General features: G+C 41.8%; 1 protein-coding gene across 2 annotated transcripts in view; it reads right to left on the bottom strand.

The window, feature by feature from the left end:
• SOBP (sine oculis binding protein homolog) overlaps positions 1-19,328 on the bottom strand; it is a 163,432-nt gene extending 144,104 nt beyond the window's left edge. Inside the window, exons 1-2 of one of the 2 annotated variants that reach the window (XM_033101653.1) lie at positions 18,708-19,328; positions 5,547-5,685 (exon numbers count right to left, since the gene is read on the bottom strand). In XM_033101653.1, coding sequence (XP_032957544.1) covers positions 5,547-5,685; positions 18,708-18,803 — 235 coding nt within the window. In that variant the 5' untranslated portion in view covers positions 18,804-19,328. The remainder of the gene's footprint in view (positions 1-5,546; positions 5,686-18,707) is intronic. The other variant, XM_033101661.1, reaches the window with a different exon arrangement.
• Positions 19,329-21,564: the final 2,236 nt, after the last annotated feature.

Raw genomic sequence — 21,564 nt, 5'->3', positions numbered from 1 at the left:
TGACTACATTTTTCTCAGGTAAAATGGCTATGTAACAACACAAATTTTTCCTTGCAAGTCTTTAAACACTTTACCAGAACTCCACAGACCATCCTGGATCTTTTCAGGCCTGTAACCATAAATGTCTAATGTGCTCCTTTATCATTTGCTCCACCATGATAGCTAACATCCCAATTGTATCATAAGGGTGAATTTTTAGCTCTATAAAAGCCCATAGAAAACTGAGAGGCAATTAACCTTTTCCATATGCAAAGTGATATATAGCCTGCATCACTCTGTGGCTACCAGGGGAAAGCTTAAAAAGTGCCCCTACCCCAGCAGCACTGTAACTAGTCCCACTGTATTATAAACTTGCATCATAATATAATCCCAAAAAAACCAATAACAAAGAAACAAATGATTAGGAAGAAAACTGTTGTTTCATGGGGTAGACCCATTAAATTAACCCATTAATATCTATTAAAAATTAACAAACGTGAAAATAAAGAAAACTTACAATGATATGAACTTTGTGAATTTTATCTTTGTATGTCAATCATTGAAAAAAACAACAACTCAACCACAGAGAACTTTTTCCCTCTAGTACCATGTCCTGGCACTCATGATGCCCAGAGGCAAAGATTATTACCTAGACCAAGTATTTATTATACAAGCTATTCGTTTATAGAATATAAACTCAGGACTCGCATTTTTTATTTACAGTGAAATTGATGATACCATCTCCGTAACATGATGTGCACAGTTTCATAACAAGCTTAACATAAAATTTGTCATGTATGTTCAATTCCACATGCCTGCAGGACAGCTCATTTACATTTTGTGGCTTGGCACATGAGAAGGAAAAGCGCTCTCTTACAGACTGGAAATAAAATGCATGAGCAGGTCGTTCATGCCAATAGATTTTGAAAGCAATGCAAATACTGATCAAACTTCCAATGATAACAAACAATTAGCTTTACCTACATTTTATTAAAATTCCCCAAATGGGTTGCTTCTTCACATATTCCTTTTCTTAGACAAACTCATGTTCCAAATTTAGGTTCACAAATTCAGTATCTATATTAACACCCACCAATGATTCTAAGCTTCCCTTATGAGATATCAGGCACTGCTACCACCGGTAGAATCAGTGTTCAGTCAACTCTGCCAAGCCTCTAATTTCCACTCTTTAACTGGGCTTTAACAAAACTTCTTATAGAATAATATAGGATCCAACCATCTATACTTTCTTACTCCTCTGCTCACCGTATCCAAGGTTGTGGGGATGGGGGAAGGGTGGAAACTTCAAACACAAAACAGAAATAGGGGGAGATCCAAGATGGCGACGTAGATAAAGATTATGTCTGCTTTCTTCCATGAACAAATTAAAATTACAACTAAATTATAGAACAATCAACTCGGAGAACCATCTGAAGTCTGGCTGAACAATTTTTATATTTATTTATATAAGGATATAAAGAAGAAGCCATGTTGAGACAGGTGGGAGGAGCAGAAACACTGAACTGGCTAACCCCAAACTTCTATGTGGTGGTTGAGGATGCGGAAGGATATCTCAGTGGCAGAGACTCGCCCCAGAGAAGCAAGTTACCCCAGCTCCCCACACCAGGCTCCCCAGCCCAGAGTACTGGTGCAGGGAAGAGGAGCCTCCACAACATCTGGCTTTGAAAAGCAGTGGGGATTCTGACCATCTGGGTGGGATAGGAGGCAATTGAAAACCCAGCCATCTTTCTAAAGGGCCCTCACACAGACTCTCTCATCTCCAGGCACTCACCTTGGGCTCCAATGGAAAAAGACAGTAACTTGGGGGTGTGTCGGAGACACACGGAGGGGCAAATTGAGTTTTGTGGCTTCAGGAGAGGGCTGGAGGATAGAAGACAATTTCCCTGTGAGGAGTCTTCCTCCCATGCAGCCGACAGGCAGGCAGGATCTTTCCTGTGTTGAGCACCCCCCCCATGTTACAGCCAAATCTGCATCTGATTGGTCTGATGAGCTCCAAAGCTCCACCCTGCTGACTCACTGGGACTACACCCCATCCAACACCTCCAAAGCCAGAGGCACTTTCTCCAAGAGCAGCCAGCCCCGCCCAAACTGCACTTTCTGGATAACTATCAAAATCGTACAGACCCTAGATGGAGGGTGACCTGCCTTGGTGTGCTCTGAGACTTTTGCTGAGTTGCTCCAGGACTGGCACCAAACCAGAATCTACATTAACCTAATGACCACAACTCTTCCCACTCTAGTAACTCCCTGAGACCCTGCCTCAGCCAACTTGCATACCACACAAGGCTTTATCAAAGGCTGAACTTTAAGGGAGCTGGCAGGTGGCAGCAGGCCTCCAGGTGTCCTGGCATTTTGAGGAGCTAACCTAGGCCCAGTACTGGTGGCAGATGTTCTCAGTTTTCAGTGTGGCCTTTCCCACATGCCTCCAGGGTTAGCAAAAGCAGCAAACAACTGTGGATCACTTTGTAGCTCTTACCAGATAGTCCCCAGCCAGTCACAGGCAACAGGTGACCTGGGCCTGCACTGGGGCCCTTCCAAGAGTTCCCAGAACCAACATACTTGGAGGTTGGCTTCCAACCACAGAAGAGCACCGCCCAATTAGCCCCACAAGCGACACACCCAAAGGTTGGTCTTATCAGGCACCAGAGTCTGCTGGGGCAAATCCCATTCAGGGGGTAAACCCCCCCCATACAGCAGCCTGTAAGCTGTGGACATGGCCAAACCCCAGTCAGTCAGCATGATGGTCAATCCTACCCACTGATATGCCAATAGCAACCAAGGCTCAACTATAACAGGAGGGCACACACAACCCACACAAGGGACACTCCTGGAGAACCTGGCCCAGGTGACCATGGAGACTGTGCCACTGGGCCCCACAGGACGCCTACTACATAAGGCCACCCGGCCAAGACTGGGAGACAAAGCAGATCTACCTAATACATAGAAACAAACAGAGAGGCAGCCAAAATGAAGAAACAAAGAAATACATCCCAAATGAAAGAACAGGAGGAAACTCCAGAAAAAGAACTAAATGAAATGAAAGCAAGTAACCTACCAGATACAAAGTTCAAAACAATGGTTATAACAATGCTCAAGAAATTCGGTGAGAACTTCAACAAAGAGATGGCAAGCATAAAAAAGGACATATAAACCATAAAACAGAATCAGTCAGAAGTGAAAAATATAATAATTGAAATGACTAGGAGGAATCACCAGCAGACTAGATGAAGCAGAGGATCGAATCAATGATTTGGAAGACTAAGTAGCAGAAAACACCTAACTGGAACAGCGAAAAGAAAAAAGAATCCAAAACAATGAGGATAGTTTAAGAGACCTCTGGGACAACATTGAAGCATAATAACATTTACATCATAGGGGTACCAGAAGGAGAAGAGAGAAAGCAAGGGATTGAGAACCCATTTGAAGAAATAATGATTGAAAACTGTCCTAACCTTGTGAAGGAAATAAACAAGTCCAGGAAGCCCAGAGAGTCCCAAACAAGATGAATCCAAACAGGCCCACACCAAGACACACCATAATTAAAATACCAAAGACAAAGACGGAAGCCTAAAAGCAACAAGAGAAGGCAACTAGTAACTTATAAGGGAGCTCCCATAAGATTGTCAGCTGATTTCTCAACAGAAACTTTGCAACCCAGAAGGGAATGGCACAAAATATTCAACGTGATGAAAAGCAAGGACCTACAACCAAGATTACTCTACCCAGCAAAGCTATCACTTAGAATTGAAGGACAGATAAAAAGCTTCCCAGACAAGATAAAGCTAAGTTCATCACCAGCAAACCAGTATCGTTAGAGGAACTTCTTTAAGATGTGTGTGTGTGTGGGGGGGGGGAGATCAAAATTATGATTAATAAAATGGCAATACCTACATATCTGTCAATAATTACTTTCAATGTAAATGGATTAAGTGCTCCACTCAAAAGACAGGAGGGCTAAATGGATAAGTAAACAAGACCCTTAATTATGCTGCCTACAAGAGACTCCCTTCAAATTGAAATACACACACAATGACTGAAAGTAAAGGGATGGGAAAAGATATTTCATGAAAATGGAAATGAAAAAATAAAAAAAGCTGGGGTAGCAATACTTATACAAGAAAAAATAGACTTTAAAACAAAGGCAATAAGAAGGGACAAAGAAGGACCCAGGAATCCCACTTCAGGATATTTATCTGAAAAAACCCAAAATGTTACTTCGAGGGGACGTGTGCATCTATATGTTCATTGCAGCATTGTTTACAATGGCCAAGATGAGGAGGCAGCCTGGGTGTCTGTCAATGGAAGAATGCATAAAGAGGTCGTACATATATACAATGAAATACTGCTCAGCCAGGGAAGGGAATGGGTTCTTGCCATCTGTGGTGGCATGGATGGACCTGGAGGGAATTGTGCTGAGTGCAGTATATCAGACAGAGAAAGACAAATGCAATGAGATTTTGCTTATATGTGGAATTTAAAGAACAAAATAAACAAACAAAACATAAACAAACTCAGAGAGAACATTTTGATGGTTGCCAGATGGGAGGGGGTTGGGGATGAGTGAAAAAGGAGAAGGGAGTAAGAAGTACAAACTGATACTAGTTACAAAATAGTCATGGGGATGGAAAGTACCCCATAGGGAATATAGTCAATACATGGTAATAACTATGTATAGTGCCAGGTGACTGCTAGACTAATCAGTAGGATCACTTCTTAAATTATATAAATGTCTAACCACTAGGCTGTATACATGAATTTAATATAAAATAATATTGAATGTCAACTGTAATCGAAAAGTTTAAAAGTAGGGGAAAAGGTGAAGTGGAATCAGAGGCTGAGAGATTCAAATCTCCAGGTATAAAACAAATAAGTCATGAGGATGTAATGTATAGCATAGGGAATATAGTCCATAATACTGTGATAGCATGGTACAGAGTCCGATGGTTGCTGGACTTATGGTGATCACTTCTTTAGGCATATAAATGTTGAATAACTATGCTATACGCCTGAAACTAATATAATGTTGCATGTTAGCTATATTTTAATAAAAATATTTTTTAAAAAAAGGAAGAAAGATAGAGGGCTTTCCTTTAGAATTCCCACCAAAAAAGGGGAAGGGAGAATTACCAAAGTAACCATCATTCTCTCTTGCACTCTGAAAATCTAAATCTAACATTTCACGTAACAGAAAGTACCAGTCCCCAACAGCTGACATATCAAAGGGCTCAGGAAACGAGAGAATAAGTTAGTAAACATTATCCCTTTCTATAAATTTGTGAGCAGGACTACAGCACTGGAGGTCCCTAGCCCTTGTCTATGTAGGTAGTTCTCCCATTGCTGGAAGGAGATTAAGTGTGTCTATTTTTGTTTTATGTTGTGTTCTTATATTCTGTGGAATTCTGCTTATAGGAAAGCACTACAGGGGATGTACATGTAAATCAACCATTGGCATAATCAACAAAACGAGTCCCAAAGCAACTCAATTCTGCCAGGTGGAGAGAGTTAATCCTTCTTGGTATGAACAAAGGGATGTTAAATGTCATTACCTTTGAGAACAGAAATGTGCTGCCGGCTCTCTCCATCTGTAGGGTAGCTTCTGAATTCAATATCTTCACCATCTTTCAATTCAACCTTATCATAGCCATACCAGCCAAGGAGTTCATTCATGGTGTTTTCTGCAAAGTTCTGAAAGAGAACCATAGGCTACTTATTTATATAATCGATAACTATTTTTAAAAATGCATAAATCGAATTCTGTTTGCATTACCCGTTTACTGACAGCCCAGCCCATCTCCCCTAGAGTCCTGTTCGTTTTTCAAATCACGTTCAAAAATTGTAAAGCATTTAAATCTCAGGATGATGCATCCAATTATGACAGGCCTTCAGACTTTTACAATTTAAAGATAATAAGAAAAAGGGTATTTTTCAGTTTCGCTTACGAACAGAAAGTCAATTTTAGCATATTCTTCTGCAAAGTCTATCCCACATTAATATAAAAATATTGAAAAGTAATGCACAAAAACAGCTAAGAAAAGATTTTGAAAATGAAAACAATTGACCTTTTTTGTGGCTCAGATTAATTTAAATAAGAACTGCTTTCTGATTCAGATGTTTCTTAACACGACTCTTATCTCAGATAAAGCAAAATCTCAGCAAAGGAATTATTTAATTGTCAACTACTATCACACAGAAAGCTGAATAGGCTACAAGAGTCTCCCTTTTTATTTTCTTCTTTGGAAGAGTATTCTTTAAAAATCAATGAATAATTTGCTTTACAAATTTCATTAGTGACAGGTTAGGTTCTTTCTCCATGAAATCGAAGGTCACTGTGATTGTCTTCTGATATGTAACATAAAAGTATCAAATAACTTTAAGGTTACTAGCCAGCCCCGATTTTGGATAAGATATGAAAACACTTTATGAACTATAAATCAATAGATAAATGTAAGGTATTGTTGTTATTATAGGTATCAAAGTGTGAAAATAATGGATATAGTTGGACAGATTTAAAGCCTTAATGTCAGGTGACTATTTTTTATGAACTTATCAACTGCTAGATCTGGAAGCAAGATGTGAGACTATGTTTGTTAATGATCTTAATGTATGTGTGTGCCTTGCCTTAAAGCATCTCTCTCTGAGAAACAGCGAGAAGAGTGGTGGTTACCAAGGATTAGAAGGGTGGGGAAATGGAGAGATATTGGTCAAAGGGTGCAAACTTCCAGTTACAAGATTAACAAGTAAGGACCTAATGTACAGCATGGTGATTATAGCTAATAATACTGTATCACATACTTGAATGTTGCTAAGAAAGTAGATCTTATATGTTTTCGCCACACACACAAAAATGGTAACTATATGATGGGGTAGAGACAGTAGAGCTAACGCTAAGGTGGTTATAAGTTTTCAATCTATAAATGTATCAAATCAACACATTGTGCATCTTAAACTTACACAATGTTATATGCCAATTATGTCTCAATAAAGCTGGAAAAAAAATTTTAAAAAGAAGGGACCCACACTACAGAGTAAGAGCTTAATAAATGTTTGTTGAATTAATTTTTAAAAGCATCTTTATCTGGCAAGGCAGCCTGAGCCTCTTGGACTGAACTAGAAAAACTATATATTCTAACCTTCTCTGTGGCTCAACGAATCTTTTCTCATTCTCCCTAGAAGCTGTCATTTCTGAATTACACTGAGATGTATAATTTATATACATGAAACAAAGCACCAAGGTTAAACCAGAGTGCTCACAGCCTTAACATGTGAATTCCATGTTCTCTTAAATTTCACTTTAGATTTCAGCAGGGGTTGCATTTAAAAAAAAAAAAAAAAAAAAAAAGATATTACACTATTGATTCCACAAAAACAAACCTGGCATTTCAAACCACCAAAAGATGCTAGATTTTTTTGCTTTAGTACCCACTTCAGCTTAGAGCTCCAACTGGGTCTATCTGTAAGGTTATAGTGCACAAGAAATTAAAAAAAAAAAAATCTAGCCAGATTGATTCAATGGTACCATCCACAAGGCCAACAGTCAGCCATTTCAAGCTTTAGTGAGGCATTTATTCTCTCTGATAGCTGGTCATGTCCACATTAAATAGACATTCTTTTCATGAATGCACAAAGATGATATGATTGATATGTATGATAAACTCAACTCCTAGAATACCACTGAGGAGGACTTAGGTGAATGCTGCTCTACTCAATCAAAGGAGATCCCTTTAATGAGGTATCAGTCTCCTCTACACCCAATTTCTTTCATGGAGCTGAGTTCCTGCACTGGAGAATGACAGTCCCTAAGCACACAAATCAAGGTCCTCCATCAGTGGTCTGGCAGCAGAAATCTCCAAGGAAAAGGATAACACTGAGCATCAAAAAACCAATTCCAACCAGTGTTAAAAGCCAAGTTCAAGCCATCCTATCGGTTTGTGCGCTGCTTGCCCCAGTCTCTTTCAGAACTGTGCCAACAAGACAGAAAAAATCTTCTGCATAGTAACTTCTGGCCACCATATCCAATTTTCTAGACCATTTGTGTCTGGGCGCCTCTCTCTCCAGTTCTGTCTAACCTCTGAAGTGACAAAGGCTACAGATGCATAATTCATGGAGCAACCTCGCAGCCAAGGATATAGATTTGTTTGTTTTAGTCCGGCTGCAAATCCATTCAGCCCTTCAGAACCAATCCCAGGGATGGAATCCAGAAGTTTCACACATTTGGATAAAAACTGAAAACTGGATTATTAACACCAAATTCATATTATTTGGGCATCTTAACTGCATCACTTAGTTTATGGTTTGTGCTGAAAACTCAGATGCTTCATGGAACAATTGATATGAACTTGATCTATTCCATGATTTTTGAGTTACTATAAATGTCAGTGAAAATAAACTCTAAAACATTCCCTTTCTTGTCATTGAAAATAAAATAAACTCCTTAATGTTTTGATATATGACAGCAAAAGTAGAAAACAAATGGTTTTTAAAGCCTCAAACCATAAATCTCAAACCTTTCATGGAAAGGGGAACAAGATGAAAGAAAGAAAAAGCGAACAACGGTTTCGTATAGTGTTAAGTACAAGAAACAGACTATTGTATTACCACTGACTTACACACTACCGGATTAAGAAATCAAAGACCTGAAGAAATAATTTAAATTTTTTAATTTCTAGGTAGAATTTGATGCTAGATATCACATGGAGTTGTTATGCTGCTAAACCAGAGAAAATGAAATATATTTTTACAGTTATTATCCAAGAAACATGACATATTCTAGGAGAAATGAATTTAATGTTTATGACCCATAAGGGCTTTAAGTCTTCCTGGTAGAGAATTCAACCAGATATTTTTTTCAACATTTTTTGGGGATTGTCATCCTTTAAAAACAAGTTTTCTATTAAAAGAATTATTGGGCAGCCGGATAGCTCAGTTGGTTAGAGTGGGAGCTCTGAGCAACAACGTTGCTGGTTCGATTCCCACATGGGCCACTGAGCTGCACCCTCCACAACTAGAGTGAAGACAATGAGCTGCCACTGAGCTCTGGGCGACAAGGTTGCCAGTTCGACTCCCGCAAGGGATGGTGGGCTGTGCCCCCGCAACTAGATTGAAAGGACAACAACTTGACTTGGAGCTGATGGGTCCTGGGAAAAAACACACTGTTTCCCCAATTAAGTCCTGGAAATACACACTTTTCCCCAATGAAGTCCTGTTAAAAATAAATAAAATTAAAATAAATAAATAAAAACAAAAATAAAAATAAAAGAATTATTCCTTTCCTATATAAGTTTCTTCTGTAAGTTATGTTTTGTTTTTTGGTGTTTTTTTTTTAAGGTGAAAAAAATAAAGGTGGTAAGAGCTAAAATGCAGAGAGATTCTGAGGTAAGGATGTTCGATAATAAGATAAGCTACTGTACTAAGGGAGGTTGTAAAAGTTGCTTCTCCCCGGAATTTGTCCTGAAAATTTAGGACGGGAAACTGAAGTAGTTTTTTAAAGTCCCTCCAAGCTGTAAGATTCTGTGAAACCAAAGAACTTCTACTTATATGAGAAATAAAATACCTTTTGCAAAGAAATATCATAATTATAGTGATCACACATCATAAATTTTACTAAACAGCCACTATTTCAAATATTTCATCATTACTCCCATAAACTATAAAAACGTGCCAGAAATTTTAATATTCTGGCATCCGAATCACATTTTGTAGGCTGCTTTGCGCCCTTGGAAGTGGCACAAAAATCCTCTCTCATACCATTTGGTCCAATTTGGGTTTGGAAAATAGGTCACTATAATTATAATGATAATGTCTAACACTCTTATAGCACTTTACAGTGTTTCCACATCCTTTAACTCTCTTGTTCCTTTCAACAATCCTATGAATTAAGTATTTGATTTCCACAATAAACTTTTGGTGAACCTATGTAACATCCTCGTTTTACAACAGAAATTAGAGCATCCAGAAGGTAAATGACAGGCATTCGAGATCACCCAGTAAAGTCAGAACGAAAATACAGATCTTCTGATTCTTATACCAGGCCACTTTGTATTATAAATTCTGTAAGATCCAATGTTTCAGCAATTCCAAAGAAGTTAAGTCCTTGGACCAATCAAAAAGTGGCAAGAAAATCATACCATAAGATGTCAATATCACATATAAAGAGCTTTCCAATGAGGGCATAGCCACCTATGTCAAACCTTTGCTTGCTTTTGAATTTGATCATTGGGTCCTACTCTCCTTAATTATTTGTGTTGTTGAAATGGGGGTGCTCAAAATTTACAATTAAAATTGAATCTTCTAATTTGACAATTTTTTGACATCACATCTGACTCTAATTGCTTTGCACTTCTAATACTTTACCACCATACCTCTTCCTCACCCTTTCCAATTGCCCTCTCTTACCTCTAGGACTCCTAAGGAAAGAAGACAATTCTTAACATTTAGTTTGAAAGCCTGATCTCTTCCTAGAATTTAAAAAAAAAAAAAAAAAAAAAAAGTCACAGAAAGATGGTGGAAAAGCAGGAAATTTTTACTATTTCCCCACTCCTCTGAGTTCTTTCTATTTGGGCAAAATTTAATTTTATTAGAACTTAATTCCCAGAACATTCATTAGACACTGTCCTTATTCAACGGCAAGTACTGTACAAATGTCAAAGTTCGAATCTAAAGGATTTTTAATTGAACATTTTACCTGGTAAATAACAGAGTTGGCATCAAGGCGCTTTGAAAACAGCAATTATTATCGATTCTCAAAATATTTCTGAAACACAAGTACTTCAGGTCTTCCAAAAGGACTACTGATTTTATTTTGAACAACAACAGATTTTAAAATACAGATAGATATCACTGATTTCTTTCATCCCAGGCCTTGCATAATTGAATGTCAATGTTTTTTCAACTTTGTATCCTACCCAAGAGAGCAGAAAGTTTTCAAAGAACTCCCAATCATTCATTGAAATGAGGGAAAAGCCATGTCATCCTTCTCCCCACAAATGTAATTCCAATTTTCACTCCAAATCCCAGTTCTAGCAAAATATGTCATCTACTCCAAATACCCTGTAAGTTATTTGAGGGCAGAAATCTTTTCTTTCATTTTATGCCTCACCTAGCATAATGCCTAGCACTTAGAGTGTGCTCAAGAAATGTGCTAACCCATTTGAATACGTTCACAAATATTTTTTTAAAGTATAAATACAGAGAAATAATCAAAGTTCAGGAAAACTGATTCTAAAAAATAAACATGTGCACGTTAAAAAATTCTAACATCCAGTGTTAATGAGTACTCTCATAATATTGGGAATTTACATTGATACAACTTTTAGAAAAGGTAATTTGACTCTATGTATTAAAAGCCTTAACAATGTACATACCCCTTGACTCAGCACTATTATTTCTAGGCATCATAGAAACTATTCGAAGGAAGTAAGTGCAAAAATATGCACGTTCAGGAACACTGATCTCGCTGTTGTTTTCTTAGAAACAAACTATATGCCAAACAATAAAATTGGTTAAAGAAATTACAGCTTAATTATGGAATGACTAACATGGAATACTATTTTGCCATTAAAATATGTGCTGTAAATAAGTTTAGTGCCATAAAAGCTATTAACAATATATTAAGTTTTAAAAGGAAGGTTAGCACACTATAAGACCTGTTTTGTTTTTTATTTTTTAAAATACTTTAGTTTTATAGAATTAGATCCCACATCATTTTTTTTCTCTTAAACCCATACATAGAAAAGGGCATGAAAAGATGTACATCAAAATGTTGACAGTAATGTGTCTGGGTGGGGAAATTATAGGCTTTGTTTTTCTTTTTCCTGATTTGCATTACTTATTCTACTATTTCTGTCATGTCCATATATTATTTTCATAAAAAATATAGTTTTAAACAAAAATTAACAGAGTCTTCTCACAGAGAACTATGTCACCCATATTCACAGTCATAATGACAATAAAGAGGACCTGTCAGTTACATTACTTCAAAACATTCTGACACCCATTATCCAAGACTGGGGAGCATATGAGAAACACTTTCAAAGGAAAAGGAAACCACCAATTCTGAACAATTTACAAAGGCAGGGGGAAAAAATGCTATTACCTCTGCTAGTTAAGGTTATGAATAATAGAATGATGGTTATCTATGGAAAATATTTTATCTCCCTTTTCACCTCCATGTGCTCTAAGTTCTCAGGTAGATTTCTATTAAGCATCACTGGACGCATTCATTAATTGAGATATTAAAAAGAAGGCGAGGGAAGGAACTGCAAAGAAGCAGTTTCTTTTGTAGCAAGTAGGCACTGAACTTGATTAGAAGGCAGTTTCTAGCTCTATCCCTGGCCTAGTCCTGAGTCTAAATTATCTCTCTTAACACTGACCCAGTAAATGGATTTTATTTTATGGTTCTGCCAAGAAGCTTAAAGGTAAAATTTAAATACTGCAAAAGAAATATTGGAAGGACCCTTTACAGATTACAAAGCATTTCCACATTCAAGATCCCACTGGATCAAATGGTATCCTGAGGAGCAGCCACTCGCCACAGGTGACCCATGAGAAGGTCCGCCTCATGCATGAAATAATAAGAGCGGCCCGATTCACATGCCTGGTGCAGACTTACCCATTGAGCCCTGCTGTTTTTACCTGAACTACAGCTTTTTAACTTGAAATCCTTTGAAGATGGTCACTGCGCTCCATTTGGGTCATTTTACAGCACTGTGCTCAGCTACAACACAATGATTATAATGCAATTCTAAGGGCAGAGGACACATTATAACACTAAAATCCAACCCCGGCCTGAAGCAGGTCTGAGGAGAAAGTCTTACTCTCCTTTTGATATATTCTGAATGAGATGGCTGTATAATTGGCATATGAAACCAAAATTGTGTGCTTCTACGTATAAAATCTATGTTGTTTTATTGTCTTGGTTTCACACAGAGCAGACATTTATGTTCCCACATTTTAATCTGTAGCCAGGACATCAAATATTCTAAAAAGGTCAAACAAATGCTGTGAAATTGTGGATACCAGCCCTCAAGCTAACACAGGGGCGGGCATGGCAGGTGTGCAGCTGTGTGCAGCTGTATCCTATCACAGCTGCAGAACTGCCCTAAAAATCGCCAAGACTTGTTACATTGTTTTCCTGTCCGTGCCAAAGCCAGTGGCTTTAAAGCAGAACAAAGTTCCAGAGCCCTTTGGTTATACAGAGGTATCAACACTCATCAGTCTGCAGATCCTAAAACATATATTCAGCAAATCTCTCACCCCATGCTTTCCTGTCTGTATACATGTTTCAAAAAAACAAAGTATTTTTTTCTCATTCTATCCCGTAATATCCCTTCTCTTTTAGGAAAATACTCTATAATCTTATTAGCTTGGGAGTGCAAGGGTGGCTGATTTCCCATCCCATAAGAGGAAGTTTCCGACTTCAGAGATTTTTAAATAACCCACCTTCTACTACTTCTAATATTTTCTTTAAAAAAAAGTATAAAGACTCAATAAAAAAGGACACTTCCTTAGAAGATACAAAAAGTCTGGTCACCGTAACAAGACATTATATTTCCCTGGAACCCTACTTTTTCAGACAGTCACTTGCACTCACTGATATTTATGCTTTTTGAGGCCCTGGTTTTGACTTTGCTTTAAAAACTTTGTTGCCTCTTGGTTTCTATGAGTCTGTCTTTCACACAAGGAGAGTAGGGCTTGGCTTCTCAGAGCAGTGCTTGGCAAGCACAGAGGCAGGAAACGCAGAAGGGAATGAGTCTGTCAGACTCATTTTCTTCTAGTTCAAATGTTTATTTCAGATTCGGGAGGAAGTGGAGTGGTTCCTTTCCATTTCCTCGTCTCTGGAACCTGCAAGTTGTATACGGCTTAGAGAATCTCACTCTACCACACATCATACTCACAGGTTCACAGATGGAGAAAAAGAGACTCTTTTCAGAAAACCTCCAGTTTGAACAAAGCAGAATTCATAGCTCTCAGTGCCCTTCCAGGACCATCTCTTCGGGATTTAGCCTGGAGTCTTGAGCAGGACTACTGAAAGCAATGCAGAGAACAAGGCTGGGCAGCTCAGAAACATCCTATACCAACTCCCAAGGGGCAAGGGCCATGTCTCAACTGACATTTGTCCCCAGCCCTGCCACGTGGCACACCTGAAGCCACTGCTCAGCTGGAGAGGTCTGACATAATTTGTGAATGCCACAGTGAGATCTGGTCCTAAGCCCACTTTCTAGGTTCCTGAGACTCACCGTGTCTGACACCAAGATGGAGTTTCAGCCCCAAAACTTAAAATATGTCTGTTTTAGTAATGAGCTGATTTCAACCTTAAACATGCTGGCTTTTCTAATCCATACGCTGATCTCTTTTTTAAGCCAGCTATTTATCTCACTGCACTCACCAGCTCAGCCCTGCAACTTGTTTTATTGTCTATGCAATTGACACAGGTCATTTTTAACGCCAAATGGAGACTATCAGAAACCAAACTAGAAAATCTTGTGGTGTGTTTACTACTCAACTTTAACAGATGTGCCTGAATCTAACTGTAGGCATCAAGACTGAAGTATAATTTTAGGCACAGATTACTTACTGAGAATATTTATAGACAGAAAACTTCTTCAGCAAAGGAGACCCTAAGACATTTAACACAGATTATTTAACACAGTTTAGCATTAATAAAAAAAAAAAAAAAAAAAAAAAAAAAAGCCAAACATTGTAAATGCATTGATTATGGTTTGTTTAGGAAAGTTTCCAGGGCAGAGTGCTTGATCTAATCACGTTGGTTTTGTCAGTTTTAGAAGATAAAAATCCAACTCATTATCTCTACTCATAGTTTAGATTTTTCTAGTTGCATTACTGTTTGGTAACCACTAATTACATTCACTAAGACCTATGTGCACAAAATACATACCCTTAATTACAACTATATTTACGCTTACGCATCTATTTACATTTACATATCCAATAGTACAAACTAGTTTTTATATTGTATCTACCATGTTTTGGCTGAACTACTGAAACAAATTAACCCTTCTATATGTCGGAATTCCCTCCTAACATCCATTTATTATGATACATGTAAGATAACAGTATATATTACATTAGATACAATCACAATATTCACTTTAGAAACAAAAAGTAGTCAAAATAGAAATTGCATTAAAAAAATTCATTCTGTTGGTCACTAATTAAGGCATACTGATTGTAAGTATAGTAAAGTAATGAGTCTTTTTAATCAAGAAAAGAAACCCAGAATGAAGGGAGGAAGAAGAAAGGGAAAGATAAAGAAACATTGTAAAGGTCATAGTGAGACAAATATTTCTACTTGAAGATATTTTCACTAAAGTACAAATACCAGAGCAAGCTATGCCAAGTCATGTACTTTGCACACACAAAATTATATTGTATCAGATTTAAATTTGTTTCAACTGCCATGTACATTAAAACCAGTGATAACGAAAATGTAACTCAATATCTGATCTAGTGAAACAGCAACCAACATTAGCTCCCAGCCACATGAAGACAATCTCCAATGCCATTACTGGTGTCAGCTAAACCTCAGCCAGTTTGTCTTCTCCAGCCATTTTAAAATAAATATGTGACTATCTCAATTAGGAAATCTTGAAGGAAGTCTCCATGAGGAGGCAATTTTGTTGCTCATTCTCAGTGCCTTGCATTTGCTGTACTTAAAATAGACACTTGTACCAATGTCCTTTCTATTACCCGAAGGGAAAAAAAAAATCACATACACACCAGTCCTTTTTCTTTCAGCTCACAGAGAAGCAACTTGATCCAACCAGTGTTGAAACCTGAGTAGGTCACTGTACACCATGATAAAATTCCCTAATCCCTGAGCCAAATCTCCTAAGGGGGCCTCCTTCCAATCCTCCACTTCCCAGGCTGACTTTTCCATTCGCTCTCTCCTCTTTCCCCCTTTCATTTCCCCTACCTTCAAGCCTTGATATGTGATCCGTGGTAGGGGCTCAGGTTTCCGTTTTTACAGCTTAGGCCGTGCTAGCTGTATACATTCCTTTCTTTTTGCCGGGCAGTGATTACTTACCAGGGCTTAGTTTACACTGGTCCAGATGAAAGCCGTTCAGATGAAGGCAAACACAGCCAGGCAGCTCCAGCGGCACCGATATGAAGCTGCACAAGGCCACATTGTGTTCTCGGTGACATTTTGTTGCACATATTTTTATACAGGACAACCAACTTGTTATGTTACTCTACACTTTAGATGGAGGGGTAATAATACCATAAGGTTTGGGAAGGGATTTTATCGATGTGGTTATTAACATTAAAAGCAGAAAATTTTTAATGAGCTCAAAATAACTCTTCCACTTTTTGTCTTTGAGAAATCACTTTAAACTTGAAGACTTCTAGTGCTATTATATTAAAGGAATGCCCACTAAACAATTCCACTAGAAATGGGATTTCATGACTCACTGGCATGGTGTGCATTGACCTGACTGAAGAATTCGGCCAGGGGTCTCTTACACATTGTTCCCAATTAGAGAGAAAATCCTGATGTTACAGGACATTGATTTATTTGTGGGCTAAAACTTCTTATTTAATGCTACTATGTACTGAATCGCTGAGGACTAAAACTTCAAATAGTAGGTGGTGATTTAGAAGAAAAATAACATTTTCAAAGAGGAAATTCTGTGCATGAAGGTTAATTCCATACTTAGTCCTGCAGCATTGGCTAAAAATTGTGTAATTTTTCCCTTCACACAATGTTGTTTTTGTTTCTTCCTCACCAGTTCAGACAAACATCTGTTATACTGTAGAAGGACAACTATCTCCCAAACCACGGAGTGCGCCCGCAGCCAAAGTCAACAACGCGAGCCCCAAGCATCGAGCACAGTCAGCCTTTATATCCAGCCGGGATAACATTTCACATGTTTTGATTAAAATTAGCTAATTTGTAATTCTAGAACCTATGAAACTTAAAAGCTGCCATCCATATAGATCACATTAGGTAGTGTTTTAAAGGGCCAGTGCACACTGATTTCCCAATGGCTTCACCTCTCTTCTCTTCCTCTATCCACAATTTAAAATGAAATGGAAAAGTAATCTGGAATTGCAGGACAGAGGGAAGGGCAAGTAAGGAAGAATGGTTATTGCAGACTGTTCTAACCCCACCCCCTTTGGAAAACAACAACTCCTACTGGTCTCTTAAAAAAAAAAAAAAAAACTGTCTGTCATTGGAATCAATGAGGGTTTCCATCCCAAGGAATAGCACTGATTTCCAAGACAAATATTCCTTAACTCTGTTAGGACTGATGCTGCACCTCATGCTTTGAAGCATTAAGTTCCTCACCCAGAAATAAAAACCCTAATTCCAAAATTTAGATTGTATGGAAATTCCCTGGAGGTACACTTATAGGATGTATTATCCATATTTTCCTTTCTAAGCATGGGCTTCATACAAGGCACTGTCATAGAATATACTTGTTCTAATCAAAACGCAATAAATTTGACTTAGTTGCATGCCATTTTCATCCAGTTTGTCTTTTTAAATACAAACTTAACCAGCCTAACCAAGTCAGTTGGCAGTGTCAAGGATTTCATGCATTAGATGGAACACCAAGACGGCTGCAGAATGAAAACTAAAGTCCTTCCAAATCTGCTCTTGTTTGTAACTCAGAAAGAAAAATACAGAAATAAATTATATACATGTATACATATATATTATATATATGTGTGTGTGTATATATATATATAATATATATATATATATATTAATCAAGAGAGACTCGTGAAACCAACACTGAATAAAACCCTCGCTGGGCAAAAAGCTGCAACTTCATGGAAAATGGGGGTGGGGGAACCAGGGAGGTCAGGAGCTGAGCGGTGCTCTTGTGCAATCGCTCCAATATGAACAGCTGGAGCGTCAGGCTGCTGCGCTCGCCACCTCTGGCGCACCGCTGGCCTGGCGGGGGCCTTGCCGACAGGACTCCGGGCTGGCCTTTCCAAACAATGGGCAGGCTCTCCGAGAAGGCCGCCCCTCACACCGCTATCTTTCAGGGGGGCTTGCCCGGGTCTGCTTAACTGGGAAGTGAATCATGCAGAGAGCGGGAGGCAGCGGGAGCCGAATGAGAGCAGCGGGCAGGCGCGGGCGAGGCGAGCTGGCGGTCAAAACGGTACCCAAACCCGCGCCACTCGGGCCGCGACTCTCCCGGGCGCTGACAGCCTCTTTACACCGTCACAGCTGGTTACTTGGAGGGGAGCGGGATCGAGGAGTCGGGAGAGGAGCGGGGGAGAGGGGTGGAATCCAGCACTCCCGGGGTGCTTCGGCCCGGGAGCTCCTAACTTTGGAGGGATCCAGGAGGGATGGTTCCCGAAGAAGCGGGGCGGAGGGGTGGGGGGGTAACTACACAACGGACTAGTAACGCCTCTTCACCAGGTCCACCCGCCACTTGAGCTCCCGGTCCCCTCCCCCTGAAACGCGCCTGTGCCAACCTGGGGTTTATAAGGTTAAATAGTGTGTGGTTTCCCGGCCGCCCCCCACCCCACCCCCATCAAATCGGAGGTAGGCAAATTCCGGGGATGCATCCCGCGAGTTGGCCTCCGTTTTGCACCTGGAGGAGGAGCTGAGGCGTTCAGGGCATCCTACAGAAACTGACAAGCGCTCCCCTGGACCCCCCAAATCTGTGCAACGGCCCAAAGGGAGCGGGCGGAGGAAAGAGCTCTCTCTCTCCAGCCCCGAAATCCAAAAATACCTTCATTTCCTCATTGATCTCCCTTTTCACCGGGTGAGCGGGTTTCCTGCTCCTTTTATTTTCCGGAGGTCTCCCTTCTTTCTCCATTTCTGCCATGTTTTTGTGTCTGGTTTCTGTGGAGATGAAATGGCTGCTGCCGCCGCCGGCGGTGGTGGTGGTGGTGGCGGTGGTGGTGGTGGTGGTGGTGGAGGTGGTGCTGATGGTGGCAATGCTGGCGGAGGTAGCGGTGCTGGCGGGGCTGGGGCTGGGGCTGGGGCTGGGAGGGGGAGGGCAGGCAGGCGCCGGAGAAGCGGGGTCTCTCCTAGCGGCGGAGGACGTCAGTGGCTGTCAGAGGGGAAGGTAGCTCGTGGAGTCTCGGGGATGCCGCCGCCGCCGCTCCTGCTCCGGCTGCCGCCGCCGCCGCCGCCGCCAACGCCGCCGCTGCCGCCGCTGCCCCTGCCGCTGCCGCTGCTTCTGCCGCTCCCGCCGCCGCCGCCGCCGCCGGGCTGCATCCTCGGGGCCCCGTGGAGTCGTCAGCCATCTTCTGTCGCTCTGTCCGTCTGCATGGGCGAGGGGAACGAGGGCCCGGCGCGGAGAGAGCTGCTCTGGGCGTGCGTGCGTGGATGTGTGTGTGCGCCCGGGAGAGCGCGCCAGCCCCGGCGCCCAGCGCCTCCCGCGAGCAGAGCCGGGGGCGGGCCGGGGGCCGGCGCGGGGAGGGGGGGAAAGAGGGAGCTGGGGCAGGGAGGGGGCGGGAGGGAGGGGGGAAGGTGGGGGGCCTAGGACAGCCCCCGGCTCCGGAGCGGGCGTGGCTTCCACCGTCACTGTGTACGCCGATGCTGCGCGGCTCCGGGGGCTGCTCGCGGCCGCCTGTTCATCCGCGGCCGGCACCGGCGGGACGCGGCGCCCCTCGCGGCCGCCACCTCTGCGGGACGCCCCCCGGGCCTGCTCCGACCCCGGGCGTTCTCCTAAGCTCCGTGCTGTGGGTCGGGTGACGGGTCCCAGAAGCTGCCGAGGAAAAAATGAATGGGGTTGGAAGGAGGTTGGGCAGTGGGAGGGCGTGGGGACCTGAGGTCGCTCTGCGAGAGGGCCGTTTCCCTCCCCCTGGGCTAGGCAGGCTGAGCTCGCCGCTTCCGAGTGCAGAGCTGGGGTCACGGGGAAGGAAACACCAGTCCCGACTTCTTCGCAGCTGCCAGGATAGAGGGTCTCCCTGAGGGGTACCTCAAGGCCCCTTCAGGGAGCATGGAAGCTGGAGGCCCCTTGCAGAGGTCTCGGCACCCTGCTCGGCTGGTCCCCAACGCGGCGCGGGGTACCTCTGCACTTGCAAGAAAGCTTTTGCCTCTCAATGAGCCACTCCGAAATAGGACATCTCGGCCTTCAGCCCCCTGATCTTTTTTCCTTCTTTTCCCTCCAGTTTTCTCTCTCTCCATCTCTATCTTGTTTTCTCTCTCTCCATCTCTCTAACTTGTGTTTGCTACAAAGTAACAGCTTTACTCTGTGACAACCCCCCGCCCCACGGGCACCCTTGCCCTGGGTTTAACTCCCAAAAGATTGGGTGCTTCTGGGAGCCCAGGGTCCCGCTTCCGCTTACATCCACCAGGAGCCGCGATGCCCTCACCACGCCCAGGCGGGACCCTCCTCACCCCGCCCGGTTGCACTCTTTCCCTTGGACTTCTCTGCGTGCTTCTGCTCTCCCGGAGCCATGCTCTCTCCTTCTGCGCTCAAGCGCCCCCTCTTTGGCCCTCTCGGTCGACGCCTAACACCAAGTTCCGATTGCGTTTGTCCCTCTCTGGTTTGAGGCTTGAACGGTTTGATGGGTGCTTACGTGAAACACCCAGCCCTCTACGCTCAGACACAACGCAGGGGACACACGTTCCGGGCTTCACTTTCCGGCTCCGCGACACTTCGTAATTACCTGACACAATGCGATATGGGGGTGTCCATTGTTCCACTGCTTGTTATTGTGAAGTGTTTCTTATGACAGTGGTGGAACTTAAAATTACACATTTTAACTTAAAAAAATAGAATGAATTTGGTGTGAGAATATGAGTTAGCTTTCCAATAAAAATCTCAATTTGGCCTGTCAAACGAGGCTCATTCTGGGTATTACATTGCCTAATTTGCATTTTCGCATTGTTTTGTTTCTTAAACGTCAAATTAGAGGTATTTGGGAGCATACTCAAGAGGACTGAGCATCTCCACGTTAACTATTTTGCATTTTAGCATTAGTTTGTTTCGTAAACGCCAAATTACAAATACTTCGGAGTGTAAGTACCCAAGAGAACGGAGCAATTCCTCTCGCCTCTTTTATTAACTACCTGGAGGAAGCGAAGGGAAGCCGCAGCCCGCTCCTCGTGGCTCACTGAATCTCAGGTGAGCCAGGAGTCCAGAGCGAGCTGGGCGAACCAGGCTCTTCTCCTGCCTTCGGCGCGAAACTCTTGCCCCGAGAAATGTTAAAAATCCTGGAGCGGTTTTCCCGGACCCTGAAAAGTCAAGAGAGGAGGATTGATGAGGTTTTAGGAAGCTCTCTGCATCCCCTATTCAAGATTTTTCCAGTAGCTTCTGGCGTACCTAGCTATACATATGTTGTGAGCCCAAGCTTTCTGGCCAGACCTCAAAGCCAGCAGCTACCCACAGGACCTAAGACGACTCACGCAGCAAGGCTGTGGGCACCGGCAAACCTGCTTACACTAACACACCCCCTTCCTGGACCGATAACACAACATTCCTCTGTGGGAGAGTGGGTGTATTCCGCAGTGAGGAATACCGTCCTAAAGCTTTTGCGGGGAGGGAGAGAAGAGGAAGTCTTTTGGGATTTTCAGTCTGAATTTCATTCAAAACATCTGATAAATATGTGGGTTGGAATTAGTTTGTTTTCTCT

The sequence above is a fragment of the Rhinolophus ferrumequinum genome, chromosome 3, assembly GCF_004115265.2.
Source record: "Rhinolophus ferrumequinum isolate MPI-CBG mRhiFer1 chromosome 3, mRhiFer1_v1.p, whole genome shotgun sequence".
NCBI lineage: Eukaryota > Metazoa > Chordata > Mammalia > Chiroptera > Rhinolophidae > Rhinolophus > Rhinolophus ferrumequinum.
The sequence above is the reverse complement of the archived record's forward strand: the minus strand, read 5'-3'. Positions and strand labels throughout refer to the sequence as shown.